Consider the following 16,735-nt stretch of genomic DNA (forward strand, 5'->3'; position numbering starts at 1 on the left):
CGCAGGAGAAATTAACCCTACTACTTTTGGAATTCTATTCTTTTGGAAGCCTATGGAGTCAGTGATTGTGTAAAAACCGTGAAGTGATGGAATTTTTTCAACATTTTTACTGAGTTCAGCAATGGAAAGTATATAAAAATCACATATAAGTTTTCAAACAATTTTACCCCTTCAGATTTGTATAATTTTTACAGCTAATTCAAAGCAGTAAATTGCAAAAGTTTCTGGTGGCCCGACCTGAGGCTACGGGCCGGAGTAGCCGATGTGGTTCCACAGACCTCAATGCAGGTCACAGGCTACGTATGTGCGGCGTAGCCAGGATTTGGACTTTTTTCTTTCTTACAGGAAAACTTCAGCTCTAAAATAGAAAAGAGGAAAACAGGATCCGAGCAGCGAAGATTTTATCTGCATAATTTCTGTGCCCCGGCCTCATGATTGTGATCTCTCCTGTGAGTTTGTATCCCTCAACAAGAAAAACTTCATAATTTGTGATTATTAAGTCTCTTTTCTATTCTTGTCTTGTGATATCACTGACTATATTTGCTCCAGATACAAAATAAATAAAAAATGTTATTTTTGGTTTTATCTTTTACTAGCTATAGTACCTGGCGTTGCCAAGAATAGTAACTGTATCTATGTCTCTCTCCCAGTCTCTGTGTGTCTGCATCAGTCTGTCTGTGTCTCTCTCTGTCTCGTTCCGTCTGTCTCTGTCTCTTTACTCGTCTCTGTTTCTTTCCCTGTCTGTCTCTGTCTCTTTACTCGTCTCTGTCTCTTTCCCTGTCTGTCTGCCTCTTTCCGTCTGTCTGCCTCTTTCCCTGTCTGTCTCTTTCCCTGACTGCCTCTTACTCTGTGTCTGTCTGTCTCTCTCTATCTGTTTCCCCACCGACATCTTATTACCTCACACATAAGCTTCTTATACTAACAATTTATTTTGTTCCTATAGCAACCAATCACAGCTGCTATTAATAACATAGCTTGCAGCTCTATTGACTTTAATGGATGCAGGATTTTTGGAGAGTAACTGTAAAGCGCAAGGTTAAATTTTCCCATCAAAACAGTCTATGACGTTCCCTGAGTTACATGGGGTGTCTGTGCAAAATTTTGTGATTATAAATGTGACGGTGCGGATTCCTTTAGCGGACATACACACATATTGTACATACATACAGACATACACACATGTACACACAGCGCTATATATATATTTTAGATTTGGTGCAAATTTAGCAAGATTTTTAGCTGACTATACAGCTACCATGCTAAGAGGGCGGCTAATCAGGGGAAGTAACACCCTTGTGACTAGTCCCTGCGTTCATTAGCATATCATAAAGGATCTTTATAAATACTTTTTCTAGAGATCTCTTTATCTATGCTAGTGTATACAGGGACGGTTAGGCAGGGATTAGCAATATGCACCAGGAACTGCTTGTGGTCCTGGCTGCATATTGCACCTGACAGGTTCACTTTAAGACGCAAGTGAACACTAGACTAGAGCACAATTACAACAAATTTTAAGACTTTGCAAAAAGTTGCAAATAACAAATTGGCTGAAAGCGATGAACAGAAAACAATAAAAGATAAAAAGTGACTTAAAAAAAACAAAAAAAAAAAAACGCAAGTGAAATAGGGGAAAACCAAAATGTGGAGGAGACGGCGATAATACAAGAATGGATCAGATGTGATGATTTTCCGGCCACCAGCAGAGAGGAGCTCGGAGCCAGACAGCGCCACTAGCGGTGGGCTCCGGCACTGCAGGCGGCGTGACGCTACTCCACAGATCTTCCGCAGGCATCTGGTCGCCTGGGTGACGGATCATCACGTGACAAGGACCCAGCCGGAAGTACACGCCTCCGTGTTAGTTTCGTTCTCAGCTGTCAGGTTTCGGGGCGGAAGTCCCGGTCTGCTGCTCTCGGACATGGCGGGACTCAGCCCCCGGGAGAAGGAGGGCTGCCGGCGGCTGCTGGCTCTGCTGGAGATCGAGGACCTGTTCTCTGTGGCCGAGACCGTCACTAATCGTCTGATCCATGTGTTCAGCAGAGAAGGTGAGCGGCTGCGGGTGACCTGTCAGGAGGAGCCCACACCATGGAGCCAGAGAGGGGCAGCTGCACGGATAGCGCCCCCTGAGCTGGCAGCGGCTGCAGAGTTCCCACCAGCCCCCTCACCCACTTGACATCCCATGTACCCCTCTTAACCTCCACTGTCCCACCGTGACCCCGTGTCCCCCCTTGTCAACATTGACCCACTCTCTCTCCCCATCCCCTGACCCATCTTGTTTCCCCTGATACACTCTGGTGGTACCTCCCTAGTGTCACCACTGATCCTCCCTGTCCCCACCGTCCACCGTGACCCCCAGTGTCCCATGCCACCCCTGCAACTCCTCCCTTCCCTGTCCACCGTTACACCAAGTGCCCCATGTCCCACCCTATCCCCACCTGTCCACATTGACAACCCCCCCGGGGGGGGACGCTGTCCGTTAGTAGCCATAGCAACCCATTGGCATCCTGGCTGAACCCGTGAGCACCCAAAAAGGACGTCCCACCAGGATGGCACCATTTACCTGCTGATGTCAGAGCTTCACAATGGCATTTAAAGTGCATCTGTCACCAGATTTTTGCCACCTAATCTGAGAGCTGCATAATGTAGAGATAGAGATCCTGATTCCAGCAATGTGTCACTTACTGAGCTGTTTTGTGTAGTTTTGATAAAATCACTGTTAATCAGCAGTAAATTTATCATTACAGGACTACTTGGTGTGCTGCAGGTAGTCCAGCATATTCATGAGCTCTGTATAACTGCTAGATCTGCAGCAGAAGAAAGTGATTTTAGCAAAATGACAGCAAACAGCTCAGTAAGTGACACATCGCTGGAATCAGGGTCTGTCTCTACATTATGCTGCTCTCAGATGGGGGGGGGGGGGGAGAAAAACACCTGGTGACAGTTTCCCTTTAAGTGATTAATCACAGGCAGGTCCATTTGCGGCTGGTAGAGGCAGGTCCTGACTGTATAACACAGCCGGCGTCTGCATAGTATTTCGTAGGCTCCTCTCCACACCCCCAGTACCCATATGTCCTATTTACATTTCATGATGAAAATGGGAGTGATATGTAGGTGATATGAGATTAAATGAAAGGTTTGGCTTTATCATCTTTCATAAACATTCCTGTCTTTTCTGATCAGCTGCAATACTGGAGTCAACCCATAGACCGGAGAGGCGCTGTTTTTTGGGGATAAAGGGGCCTTTGAACCGATCTTGTTCAAATCCCTTGATCTTGATTAGCTTATGGTGCTCTGCTAGAATATACAGATAATGATTATTTCCATCTTCTTTCCAGAGGCCTTTGATGCGATAATCATTTATAGTAAAAGTGCAGAAGAGCTCTTGAAGAGAAGGAAGGTTCACCGCGGCGCCATTTTTAAGTACCTCGCTGCAGAGAATGTCTCCGTGCTGCCGACAAATGAGAAGAGTCAGCTCATCCAGTGTGCGCTCGATCACTGGCGGGGTCCGAGTACCCCACATCCAAGTAGTCCCCGTGATAAGGTGAGCAGCGGTGATGACGAGGTCTCCATCAGCCGGAGAGCGAGCGTTGTTTCCTCACGGTGACTGCACAGATCTGGCTGTAGTAATGAGGGATCCATATACTGTAGTAAGGAGTCAGATATAAACCCCAGGTTCAGTCCGTATTGTTCTTCACTGGTTCAAAACAAGACTGCAGCTTTTCTATAATCTGGGTGAGTAGCTGCCGATCTGTGGGACAGAGGACCTGACTCCCCAACCCCCCCCCCCTTTCTCCCCCGTGTCATATACCGGCGGTCGGCCATGTCCATGCAGTCAAAGTTTATGGGACTGACATTGATACAGCAGTCTGATACGTATAGACTTTCCATGGACCGATAGTATGCATGAGGTTCCTCTTTTTCATTCAGATAGAACTACAGGTTCCCATGTACTTGTTCACTGTGGGGGTCTCGGGTGAAAGGGCCCCCCCCCACCCCGAACACCCGTGTCCCCTGATGATCAGAAACTTGTCACCTATATTGTGGATAGTTATTGAGCTTTGGATCTGCTCACTTCTGCCCCAGAGCAGGTCGTGGATGTCTCATCTTCTGATACCAATTGATCATACACACATTCAGCAGGTATTATGCACCTGTCATTTTAATGAGTAAGGGAGGTACACGATACCTGCTGATCACACCATGACACGCCGTATATCAGTAGAAGTGATGGGTGCGGCGCAGAATTCCCTTCTAAGTTGTGTAAACGTCACCCATCTTGTTACTTTAATAAATGCGCAGGTCACAAGCCATAGCAATTCCTTCCTGTGTTGCTTTACCTTGCCAAAGCACCCAGGCCCTTCAAAATGCTGATTTGTTGTTTTTGGCTGGGATCAGAATATTGGATTGTAAGACGCTTCACCCACCTATAAACTCCAGGAATGCATGGACTGTCGGGGCTTCCCCCCAAGAGGATGAGGTTAGGGATTGATGACTAATGTAAGAAATAGACACCCTGTCCTTCAGAGCGGGACCCATGGGTTCCTAAGCACAAGAACTGTTCTAAAAGTACAACAGATGGGGAACGGTGATCACTGGTGGTCCGACTGCTACAACCCCCTGTGGATGATCAAACTGAAGGGGCTACAAAACTGGAAGCAGGTTTTCCATTATTTGAAACTGTTCCAGATCCATCCCAGAATCAGCTCCGCTCCATTTGAGTGAAGGGGTATGTTACGGTTTTGGAATGGAGTTGTATAAAGGGTTGTTGCCCTTTTCCATAGCCATGGCTGTGCTATCCTTAATGTCCCCATACATAAATAGCTGTCGACCAAACAATTCTTGGGCCAAAAACTTTTCCTCCCGACTCCTCCATACACAATTAGGCTCAGCCATGCGCTCTTGTGCTTTCTGAGAGAGCCACTGTCAGATTTCACTGCCGGTGGTTTATGCCCTGGCAACCCAGCTGGCCGAATTCTTCTCTCCACCAGCATTATCTGTCTGGGTAAAGTCGAGGGGCCCCTCACATTAGACTGTCGGCCGATCCTGACCATATCGGTGGGTTAGGCTGACGGTTTCTAATGTGTATCAGGGACATTAGAAATCAGTGGCGATGAACAGTTTGACATTGATGGGGTCTCAATCTGATAACTGTTCACTCCCAATGAGCATTTGTGCAAGAAAATTGTCTGTAACTGTAAGAGGAATACATAAATTAGTAAATATACGTTTTTTGTTTTACTTTTTAGGTTGAAAAAGAAGAATCTGAACCTCAGACGTTAGACTGTAAGCTGCTGGGTGAACAATTTTGCAATTGGTTTTACCCCTTGTTGAATTCTCAGAATCCATCTCTTGGGCAGGACAAGGGCGACTGGGGACCGCAGCACTTCTGGGAGAATGCACAACTAAAGCTGGCGTACCGGACGGCAGAGCAGGCCTTAGAGGAACACAACGGCTCTCAGATGGCTAGCCTACGTCTCCTTGCACTGACACGAGAGGAGAAACTCATATTTAACCCCAACATTGATAGCAGAGGCCTGAAATGTGTGCCGTCTCCCCACGGGCTGGTGGTGGTGGCAGTGGCAGGAACCATCCACAGAGACAATGTCTGGCTGGGAATATTTGAACAGATTTTTGGGTTAATTCGCTGTCCAGTGGGGAAAAACTGGAAGATTAAGAACGTGAATCTCAAAATCCTTGGGCAGAACACATTAACCCACGAAGAGTCTCAACAGTTGCCCGCTATTACCTTACAGAGCAGTGAATTGGAGTTGTACTATAGCTGAACCCCTGAGCTCTACCCTAGGATGGGTCCAGCATATACAAGTCGCGCCTAGTGAGGCGGCGAATGTGTCTAAGTGGTGAATATGGAGAGGTGGCCACTCGTATGTGTAGCTCTTGAGCCACTTCTGTGGGATTTTGGCAAACGGGCACATTGGATGACGAAGACTACAGCAGAGAGGACATCGTGCACACGCACATCCAGATCACCAGTCACTCTATGCTTACATGTGACGGCTTATCTTTGAAGACTGGAGCGGACCCACATTTACTTAGTCCTCTCCCACTTGATCTGTGTGCTGACCTTCCCATTGATCCTCAGAAAGAAGGGACCGCAATGCTCGTTTGGTGATCACGCTCCTTCTCTGTCCCCATTGTGCCTATACAACACGACCCTGTGCATTTGAATGGAGCTGACATTGTCCTGCAGAGCTAATGGCCAAACCCGATACTAGAAAAAAAACCCATGAATTTTCCTTCTTTAACCTCAATCTTAACCCTTGAAAATGAGATTTGGACGCGTCCCCCGGTGGTGCCATAGACGTAATTTATCAAACATGCACTTTTAGACCGTCTTGTGTGAATCCTACATTTTGAGAAGGATTCATGAATGTAGCCAAAAAATAACCTGAACCTACTCTAATAGTATTATATATTTATCAATACTCCCAGTGGTAATCTTGTGATTACAGTAAATGACTGACCCCCAGAAGTGTAATTCTAATACTGGGCTGTAATATTATACAGAAATGCTCTTATTTTCTTTGCAGACGTCATGTTCTGCTTTATATTTCCTTATTTAGTCCTTATTGGAAATTTAATATGTTGGTGCGAGATCCAGTGCCGAATGCCAGAAATGACCCCCAGACATTGTCATCCTGTATGTTTATTATTGTTTCTATACAATATACATTAAACCACGCTTGGAACCAGTGCAGTTATACTGGCCTGCCTCTAGGGATAAGCTGTTGGGCTATGTTCACACTATTTTATGGTCAGGGAAGTCTGCTCCGAAAATAACCTGCAAAACCTTCCTGTTAGTTTCTGTGTATTAAAAAAACAAACACAAGCACATTCAGGCTTTTTAGCATCCTTTTATACCGTTCAGGTTTTCAAAGACGCCAATCGATTTGAAAGTGACCCGACCATTCTTCAGGAGTTTTTCCACTAACATGATGCTTCATACTTTACAGTAGGAGTCAATAGGAAGGCAAAGAAAAACAACCTTTTGCATTTTTTTTTTTTTTTTTTTTTTGCCTAAAAACCCGTGTTTTTTTCATTGTTTAATGGACTTGGGAAAACAATACCCTCAAACTATTAACCCCTTCACGTATGTCCTAAATCATGATGGGGTAATCAAGCCAGCTGCTGCGGTGAGCCTGCAGCGATCTCGCGCCTGTCTGCTGATTTGTACAGGCACACGTGGATCCGCGATCCACCCCCGCCTGTTAACCCCCTTAAGTCACATTGTAAAAATGTGACAACGCGATTTAAATGCCCATAGCAGGTACCGCGCACTTACCCGTTGCCATCAGAGGCCCTGTTATGTGATCACGGGGAGCCGATGGTTGCCATGGTAGCACAGGGTCATGTAATGATTCCTGTCGCTATCATTAGTTACTGCCAGCAGAGTGCTGCCTGTAACAGAAGACGGGCAATTCTGCTGATCTGTGCAGCTCTGATCAAGAGAAATGAATGAGCAATCAGACTGTTGATCTTTATAGCCCCTAGGGAGACTAGTAAAATAAAATAAAAAAAAAAACTCTAAAACTTCAAGTCACGCCCCATTGAAAATTAAAGGGTTAAAAAAATACACATTTGGTATCGCCGCGTTCAGATCTATCAAAACATTAAATCAATTAACCTGAACGATACACAGCGTAGCGGTGAAAATATTCCAAACGCCAAAATTATGATTTTTGGTCGTCACTAATTTTGCGCAAAATGCAATAATAGGTGATCAAAATATAGCATCTGCACAAAAATGGTACGGTTACAAAGGTCAGCTTGAGACGTGAAAAATTAGCCGTCACTCAGCCTTAGATCCCGAACAATGAGATCGCTACAGGTTGCGGAAAATGGCGCAAAAAGTGCACCACTTTTGTTTGGACCAATTTCTGAAGTTTTTTTACCCTCTTAGATAAAAGTACAAAAGGAGAGAAAAAACCACGATCAAACGCCCAGATGTTTAATAAGAAAATATTTATTGTCATAAGGTGCACATGCAAAAGTGGAACAAGGACAGTGCAGGACTTAAAAGCCCCAAAGAAAGGTCGCGGAGCCCTCCTATATTAGTGCTATATATGCAATACAATTGACACCGTCACCAGATTATAGCAAAGGGGTCCACTAGATGTCATTAAAACACCAGTGGCAATCCCTATATGCATATGAAATTTAACATGAGCAAGGAATTAAAGCAGAGAACACAAAGGTCCATATATTTACCTAATAATAATGCCCACAAATCAGATGCTGGATGTCAGATTAGGAAAGGGAGCCGCAACCCACCCGACGGCCGTTTCAGCAACACAAGGTTGCCTTCGTCAGGCCACACCGTACCATATAGGGATTGCCACTGGTGTTTTAATGACATCTAGTGGACCCCTTTGCTATAATCTGGTGACGGTGTCAATTGTATTGCATATATAGCACTAATATAGGAGGGCTCCGTGACCTTTCTTTGGGGCTTTTAAATCCTGCACTGTCCTTGTTCCACTTTTGCATGTGCACCTTATGACAATAAATATTTTCTTATTAAACATCTGGGCGTTTGATCGTGGGTTTTTTTCTCTCCTTTTGTACTGCTTAATTAGCGATTAGCCCTTATTTGTCCAGGCCTGCACAGTGGGTGTCACATGTCATATATTGAATCAATCTGATGTATTATCCATGCACTGGATAATGATATATTGTCCACCATGTGCAGTGAGTTGTTGTTTATTAATTATATGGTGTCCTCTTAGATAAAAGTAAACTTGTACATCTTTGATGTCTACGAACTCGTACCGACCATATAGAGAACATGGTGAATAAAGTATCGCCAAAAAAATCATGCAATCACACTTTTTATTTTTGCACTTGGATTTTCTTTTTGCCGTTTTCCAGTACAGTATATGGTGAAACCTATGGTTTCATTTAAAAGTCCAACTTGTCCCGCAAAAGACAAGCCCTCATATGGCAAGATTGACGGAAAAATAAAAAAAGTTACGGCTCTCGGAAGAAGGGGAGTAAAAATAAAAACTTGAAAAATCGTGGGGGCTGTTTGTTTGAAAATGTCATCTGTTTTATGAAAGAAATCTTGAAAGTAACCTTGTGTGAATATGCCCTTAGCCTGATGTTGCGGGACGTGCTTGTATGGTCAGATCCTGACTGCTAACCAGTGAGGAGGCCTCTTATTAATCCTGACCACAATGGGAAGGGGGGGGCACATAAAATAAAAAAAAAACAAAAACTGAAAAATGTACTTTAATATTAAGGCTAGGAGAATATTATGATGCACGGTCAGAGACTTGTATCACAGTGCGACATCATAATATAATGAAGGTGAAGGTGACTGCGCTTCTACCCATGGGTTTCTGCGAGATAAATTGCCATGAAATCCAGCAGGGATGGAATCACAGCAACTTGCTTATCGTCGTCATAGCAACCATTGGAACCACAGTGACTTCTTGTCTTGTGACTGCTTATGCTGCACACACCCTGCAGAGCCGGCTGTCAATCAATGTGCAAGGGAGTGGTAACCGCTATATTCACTGTATACTGAGTGGTGACTCTAAAGGCCGCCTTACACATAGCGACATCGCTAGTGAAAGCACCCGCCCCCGTCGTTTGTGCGTCACGGGCAAATCGCTGTCCGTGGCGCACAATATCGCTGGTACGCGTCACACACCTTACAAACGACGTTGCTGTGGCTGCCGGACAACCTCCTCTTTAAGGGGGCGGTTTGTTCGGCGTCACAGCGACGTCACCCAGTAGAAGACCAATGGCAGCGGAGGGGCAGAGAGGAGCCGCAGGATCGTCACTCCCACCTCGTTGCCGGAGGACGCAGGTAAGCTGTTGTTCGTCGTTCCTGGGGTGTCACACGTAGCGATGTGTGCTGCCTCAGGAACGACGAACAACCTGTGTCCCAGAAGATCGACATTTTAAAAATGAACGACGTGTCAACAATCAACTATGTGGTGAGTATTTTTGATTGTTAGCGGTCGCTCGTCTGTGTCTCACGCAATGATGCCGCTAACCAGGCCGGATGTGCGTCACGAATTCCGTGACCCCAACGATATCTCGTTAGCGATGTCGTTGCGTGTAAAGCGGCCTTAAGGTCCTGTGCCTACAGCTGTGTAGTTTTGACGCGTGTTTTCAGAAATCTGCAGCAAAATCTGCATATCCATGGTGAAGCCAGTAAAATCTATGAGAATTCAGAAGTGCTGTGCCCACGTTGCTTATTTTTCCCTTGCGTGTTTGGTGCAGATTTGGTGCAGAAAAAAAATCACCAAATACGCAAATGAAAAATAATCAACGCGGGCACAGCAATTCTGATTTCTCATAGACTTTGCTGGCTTCACAATGTACATGCAGATTTTGCTGCAGATTTCTAAAAATCTGCATCAAAATCCGCAGTGTGGGCACAGGACCCAAGCTTCATTTCTTTGTCGCTCCATTGGGAGACCCAGACAATTGGGTGTATAGCTATGCCTCCGGAGGCCACACAAAGTATTACACTAAAAGTGTAAAGCCCCTCCCCTTCTGCCTATACACCCCCCGTGCTCACGGGCTCCTCAGTTTTTATGCTTTGTGCGAAGGAGGCAGACATCCACGCATAGCTCCACAGCTTGGTCGGCAGCAGCTGCTGACCAGGTCGGATGGAAGAAAAGAGGGCCCATAACAGGGCCCCCAGCATGCTCCCTTCTCACCCCACTTTGTCGGCGGTGTTGTTAAGGTTGAGGTACCCATTGCGGGTACACAGGCAGGAGCCACATGCTGTTTTCCTTCCCCATCCCTTAGGGCTCTGGGTGAAGTGGGATCCAGGATCGGTCTCTAGGCACTGGGACCGTGCTCCCTCCGCAGCCCCTGGGAATCTGCAGGATAGGAGCTGAGTATCGTCAGGGACAAGGCCCTGCTACTATGAGGTACTCTGTGTCCCCGTGGGGACCGCGCATGGAGCGCTGGTGCCAGACACATTACAGCACTGCTGGGTGTGTTAGTGCGCCGGACATGGAGCGCTTGTGCCAGACACTTTCCAGCACGGCTGGGTGTGTTAGTGCGCCGGACATGGAGCGCTTGTGCCAGACACTTTCCAGCACTGCTGGGTGTGTTGGTGCGCCGGGGGGACTACCGCGCGGCCGCGCTTATTGCCGGCCGCACTTATAACTTTAGTCCCCGGCTTCTGCGGCCTAGTGTCGTTTATTCCCGCCCACAGGCCTGCCAGTCAGGGAAGGGGCGGGACGCTGCACGGATCGTCAGTGGAGGGCTGGAGCATACATTAGTATCCTCCTCCCTCCTCACTCAGTACAGTGGGGCACTGGATTCCCGCACTTTTCTTGGGCACGCCCACGATCTCCTCCTCCCCACAGAACGCCGGCAGCCATTCCTGTCAGCGATTCAGACGCTGGAGAGGAGAGACAACACAGGGAGACCCAGGCAGGGAATCCGGTGACCACACAACTGCTTTGAGCGGTCGGTAAGCAGCACCTATGGTGCTAGCCCCACTGAGTACCGAAGTGTATATATACATATAGGCTTATAGGCTATACATTGCACTGTACGGTCGCTCTGTTGATTTTTGGCTATATACCCTCCTGGTTGTTCTCAGAGGAGACAACATGTCATCTGCAAAAAGCAAGGGTGCCAAAGCACAGGCGTACTTTGCAACTTGTACCTCATGTACAGCTGTACTACCGGCAGGTTCCACTGACCCTCATTGTGTGCAATGCTCGGCCCCTGTGGCACTTACTCAGCCGGAGCCTCTGCGACTGGTGGCCCAGGTGGATCCACCTGCTACCACTGTCCAGGTGACAGGGACGGAGTTTGCAGCCTTTGCTGACAAACTGTCTGAGACTATGGATAAATGGTCTGCTAAAATACTGGAAGCATTGCAGTCCAGACCGGTGATTCAGGCCCCGGGCTCTATCCAATCCTTGACCCCTGGTCCCCCTCAATTGGAACAGCAAAGTGCCCTTGGGGTATCCCACAGGTCCCAGGGTGAGGTCTCTGACACGGACCGCAGTCCCAGGCCGACCAAGCGGGGTCGCTGGGAAATTCCCTCCACCTCATCACACTGTTCAGGGTCCCAGCAGGGGGACTCTCTGGAGGATGAAGCGGAGGTATCAGATCAGGATTCTGATCCTGAAGCCGCTCTCAACCTAGATACGCCTGAAGGTGACGCAGTAATGAATGACCTTATAGCGACCATCAATCAGGTGTTGGATATTTTTCCCCCAGCTCCTACAATTGAGGAGTCTGCTTCTCAGGAGAAATTCCGTTTCAGGTTTCCAAAGCGTACATTAAATATGTTTCTGGATCACTCTGACTTCAGAGAGGCAATCCAGAAAAACCGAGACTGTCCAGACAAGCGTTTTTCCAAGCGTCTTAAGGACACACGTTATCCCTTCCCCCCCCGAGGTTGTCAAGGGCTGGACTCAGTGTCCTAAGGTGGATCCTCCAATCTCCAGACTGGCGGCTAGATCCATAGTTGCAGTGGAAGATGGGGCTTCACTCAAAGATGCCACTGACAGACAGATGGAACTATGGTTGAAATCCATCTATGAAGCTATAGGCGCGTCTTTTGCCCCAGCATTCGCTGCCGTATGGGCACTCCAAGCTATCTCAGCTTGTCAGGCGCAGATTAATGCAGTAACACGTATATCTGCCCCGCAAGTGGTGTCCTTAACCAATCAGGCGTCGGCGTTTGCGTCCTACGCCATTAATGCTATCCTGGACTCTGCGAGCCGTACGGCGGTGGCATCCGCCAACTCGGTGGTACTCCGCAGGGCCATGTGGCTACGTGAATGGAAGGCAGACTCTGCTTCCAAAAAGTTCTTAACCGGTTTGCCATTGGCTGGTGACCGCTTGTTTGGTGAGCGATTGGATGAAATCATTAAACAATCCAAGGGAAAGGATTCATCCTTACCCCAGTCCAAACCAAACAGACCTCAACCACGGAAGGTACAATCGAGGTTCCGGTCCTTTCGGACCGCGGGCAGATCTCAATTTTCCTCGTCCAAAAGGCCTCAGAAAGATCAGAGGAACTCCGATGCATGGCGGTCTAAGTCACGTCCTAAGAAGACCGCCGGAGGAACCGCTCCCAAAGCGGCCTCCTCATGACTTTCGGCCTCCTCAAACCGCATCCTCGGTCGGTGGCAGGCTCTCCCGCTTTTGCGACGCCTGGCTGCCACAAGTAAAAGACCGATGGGTGAGAGACATTCTATCTCACGGTTACAGGATAGAGTTCAACTCTCGTCCTCCGACTCGTTTCTTCAGAACATCTCCACCCACCGACAGAGCCGAGGCTCTTATGCAGGCGGTGGGCACCCTGAAGGAGGAAGGAGTGGTGATCCCGGTTCCTCTTCAGCAACGGGGTCACGGTTTTTACTCCAACTTGTTCGTGGTGCCAAAAAAGGACGGATCCTTCCGTCCCGTTCTGGACCTAAAGCTGCTCAACAAGCATGTGAAAACCAGGTGGTTCCGGATGGAATCGCTCCGCTCCGTCATCGCCTCAATGTCCCAAGGAGATTTCCTGGCATCAATAGACATCAAAGATGCTTATCTCCACGTACCGATTGCACCAGAGCATCAGCGCTTCCTGCGCTTCACCATAGGGGACGAACACCTTCAGTTCGTGGCACTACCTTTTGGCCTGGCAACAGCCCCACGGGTCTTCACCAAGGTCATGGCAACAGTGGTGGCAATCCTACACTCTCAGGGACACTCGGTGATCCCTTACTTAGACGATCTACTTGTCAAGGCACCCTCTCAAGGGGCATGCCAACACAGCCTGAACATTGCTCTGGAAACTCTCCAGAGTTTCGGGTGGATCATCAATTTTCCAAAGTCAAATCTGACACCGGCCCAATCACTGACATATCTTGGCATGGAGTTTCATACTCTCTCAGCGATAGTGAAGCTTCCGCTGAACAAACAGCGTTCACTACAGACAGGGGTGCAATCTCTCCTTCATGGTCAGTCACACCCCCTGAGGCGCCTCATGCACTTCCTAGGGAAGATGGTGGCAGCAATGGAGGCAGTTCCTTTTGCGCAGTTTCATCTGCGCCCACTTCAATGGGACATTCTCCACAAATGGGACAGGAAGTCGACGTCCCTCGACAGGAACGTCTCCCTTTCTCGGGCAGCCAAAGCTTCCCTTCAGTGGTGGCTTCTTCCCACTTCTCTGTCGGAGGGGAAATCCTTCCTGCCCCCATCCTGGGCTGTGGTCACGACGGACGCGAGCCTGTCAGGGTGGGGAGCGGTCTTTCTCCACCACAGGGCTCAGGGGACTTGGACTCAGACAGAGTCCTCCCTTCAGATCAATGTTCTGGAGATAAGGGCAGTGTATCTTGCCCTAAAAGCGTTCCAGCCGTGGCTGGAAGGCAAACAGATCCGAATTCAGTCGGACAACTCCACAGCGGTGGCATACATCAACCACCAAGGCGGGACACGCAGTCGGCAAGCCTTCCAGGAAGTTCGGCGGATTCTGCTGTGGGTGGAAGCCACAGCCTCGACCATATCCGCAGTTCACATCCCGGGCGTAGAAAACTGGGAAGCAGACTTTCTCAGTCGCCAGGGCATGGATGCAGGGGAATGGTCCCTTCACCCGGACGTGTTTCAGGAGATCTGTTGCCGCTGGGGCATGCCGGATGTCGACGTAATGGCGTCCCGGCACAACAACAAGGTCCCGACGTTCATGGCACGGTCTCAAGATCACAGAGCTCTGGCGGCAGACGCCTTAGTTCAGGATTGGTCGCAGTTTCAACTCCCTTATGTGTTTCCTCCTCTGGCACTGTTGCCCAGAGTGTTACGCAAGATCAGGGCTGACTGCCGCCGCGCCATCCTCGTCGCTCCAGACTGGCCGAGGAGGTCGTGGTACCCGGATCTGTGGCATCTCACGGTCGGCCAACCGTGGGTACTACCAGACCGACCAGACTTGCTGTCTCAAGGGCCGTTTTTCCATCTGAATTCTGCGGCCCTGAACCTGACTGTGTGGCCATTGAGTCCTGGATCCTAGCGTCTTCAGGATTATCTCAAGAGGTCATTGCCACCATGAGACAGGCTAGGAAACCAACGTCCGCCAAGATCTACCACAGGACGTGGAAAATATTCCTGTCGTGGTGCTCTGCTCAGGGTGTTTCTCCCTGGCCGTTTACCTTGCCCACTTTTCTGTCCTTCCTTCAATCCGGATTAGAAAAGGGTTTGTCACTAGGCTCCCTTAAGGGACAAGTCTCTGCGCTCTCTGTCTTTTTTCAGAAGCGCCTAGCCAGTCTTCCACAGGTTCGCACGTTCCTGCAGGGGGTTTGTCACATCGTACCTCCTTACAAGCGTCCGTTAGAACCCTGGGATCTGAACAGGGTGCTGATGGTTCTTCAGAAACCACCGTTCGAGCCAATGAGGGATATCTCTCTCTCACGCCTTTCGCAGAAAGTGGTTTTCCTAGTAGCAGTCACTTCGCTTCGGAGAGTGTCTGAGCTAGCAGCGCTGTCATGCAAAGCCCCCTTCCTGGTGTTTCACCAGGACAAGGTGGTGCTGCGTCCGGTTCCGGAATTTCTCCCTAAGGTGGTATCCCCCTTTCATCTCAATCAGGATATCTCCTTACCCTCTTTTTGTCCTCATCCAGTTCACCAATGTGAAAAGGATTTGCACTTGTTAGATCTGGTGAGAGCACTCAGATTCTACATTTCTCGTACGGCGCCCCTGCGCCGCTCGGATGCACTCTTTGTCCTTGTCGCTGGCCAGCGTAAAGGGACACAAGCTTCCAAGTCAACCCTGGCTCGGTGGATCAAGGAACCAATTCTCGAGGCTTATCGTTCCTCCGGGCTTCCGGTTCCCTCAGGGCTGAAGGCCCATTCTACCAGGGCCGTGGGAGCGTCCTGGGCTTTGCGGCACCAGGCTACGGCTCAGCAGGTGTGTCAGGCGGCTACCTGGTCGAGCCTGCACACTTTCACGAAACACTATCAGGTGCATACCTATACTTCGGCAGATGCCAGCCTAGGTAGGCGAGTCCTTCAGGCGGCGGTTGCCCACCTGTAGGACGGAGCCGGTTACGGCTCTATTATGAGGTATTATTTACCCACCCAGGGACTGTTTTTGGACGTCCCAATTGTCTGGGTCTCCCAATGGAGCGACAAAGAAGAAGGGAATTTTGTTTACTTACCGTAAATTCCTTTTCTTCTAGCTCCAATTGGGAGACCCAGCACCCGCCCCTGTTTTTTGTGTACACATGTTGTTCATGTTGAATGGTTTCAGTTCTCCGATATTCCTTCGGATTGAAGTTACTTTAAACCAATTATAATTTTTTCCTCCTTCTTGCTTTTGCACCAAAACTGAGGAGCCCGTGAGCACGGGGGGTGTATAGGCAGACGGGGAGGGGCTTTACACTTTTAGTGTAATACTTTGTGTGCTATACACCCAATTGTCTGGGTCTCCCAATTGGAGCTAGAAGAAAAGGAATTTACGGTAAGTAAACAAAATTCCCTTCTTTTTTCCCTATAGCTGTGCTCTCAGGAAGCCGGTCATCCAGGGTTTAGCCATTTACATGCAGGTCACCACCATAACTAAGTTAACCCCTTCACGTCCTTTGACAAATTTACGTTACGGTCAGATAGGTGTTCATAATCTATGATGTAAATTTTTAGAATGGGTGCGCTTACAATTACCGCCGAGAGATTAAGTGATAGCCGAACTTCAGCTGTCAGTCAGGGATAGGCCTCGCATGCACAGCCCCAAATCGATCGCAGCATTTAGGGGAGCT

The 16,735-nt window shown here is 48.5% G+C and overlaps 1 protein-coding gene across 1 annotated transcript; it reads left to right on the forward strand.

The window, feature by feature from the left end:
- Positions 1-1,849: 1,849 nt before the first annotated feature.
- On the forward strand, positions 1,850-7,966 carry C2H3orf38 (chromosome 2 C3orf38 homolog). The gene is made up of 3 exons (XM_075333088.1): positions 1,850-2,042; positions 3,333-3,538; positions 5,244-7,966. The coding sequence occupies exons 1-3, from the start codon at positions 1,916-1,918 to the stop codon at positions 5,778-5,780; spliced, it is 870 nt and encodes a 289-aa protein (XP_075189203.1). The 5' UTR covers positions 1,850-1,915; the 3' UTR covers positions 5,781-7,966.
- Positions 7,967-16,735: the final 8,769 nt, after the last annotated feature.

The sequence above is a fragment of the Anomaloglossus baeobatrachus genome, chromosome 2 (assembly GCF_048569485.1).
Source record: "Anomaloglossus baeobatrachus isolate aAnoBae1 chromosome 2, aAnoBae1.hap1, whole genome shotgun sequence".
Taxonomy (NCBI): Eukaryota; Metazoa; Chordata; class Amphibia; order Anura; family Aromobatidae; genus Anomaloglossus; species Anomaloglossus baeobatrachus.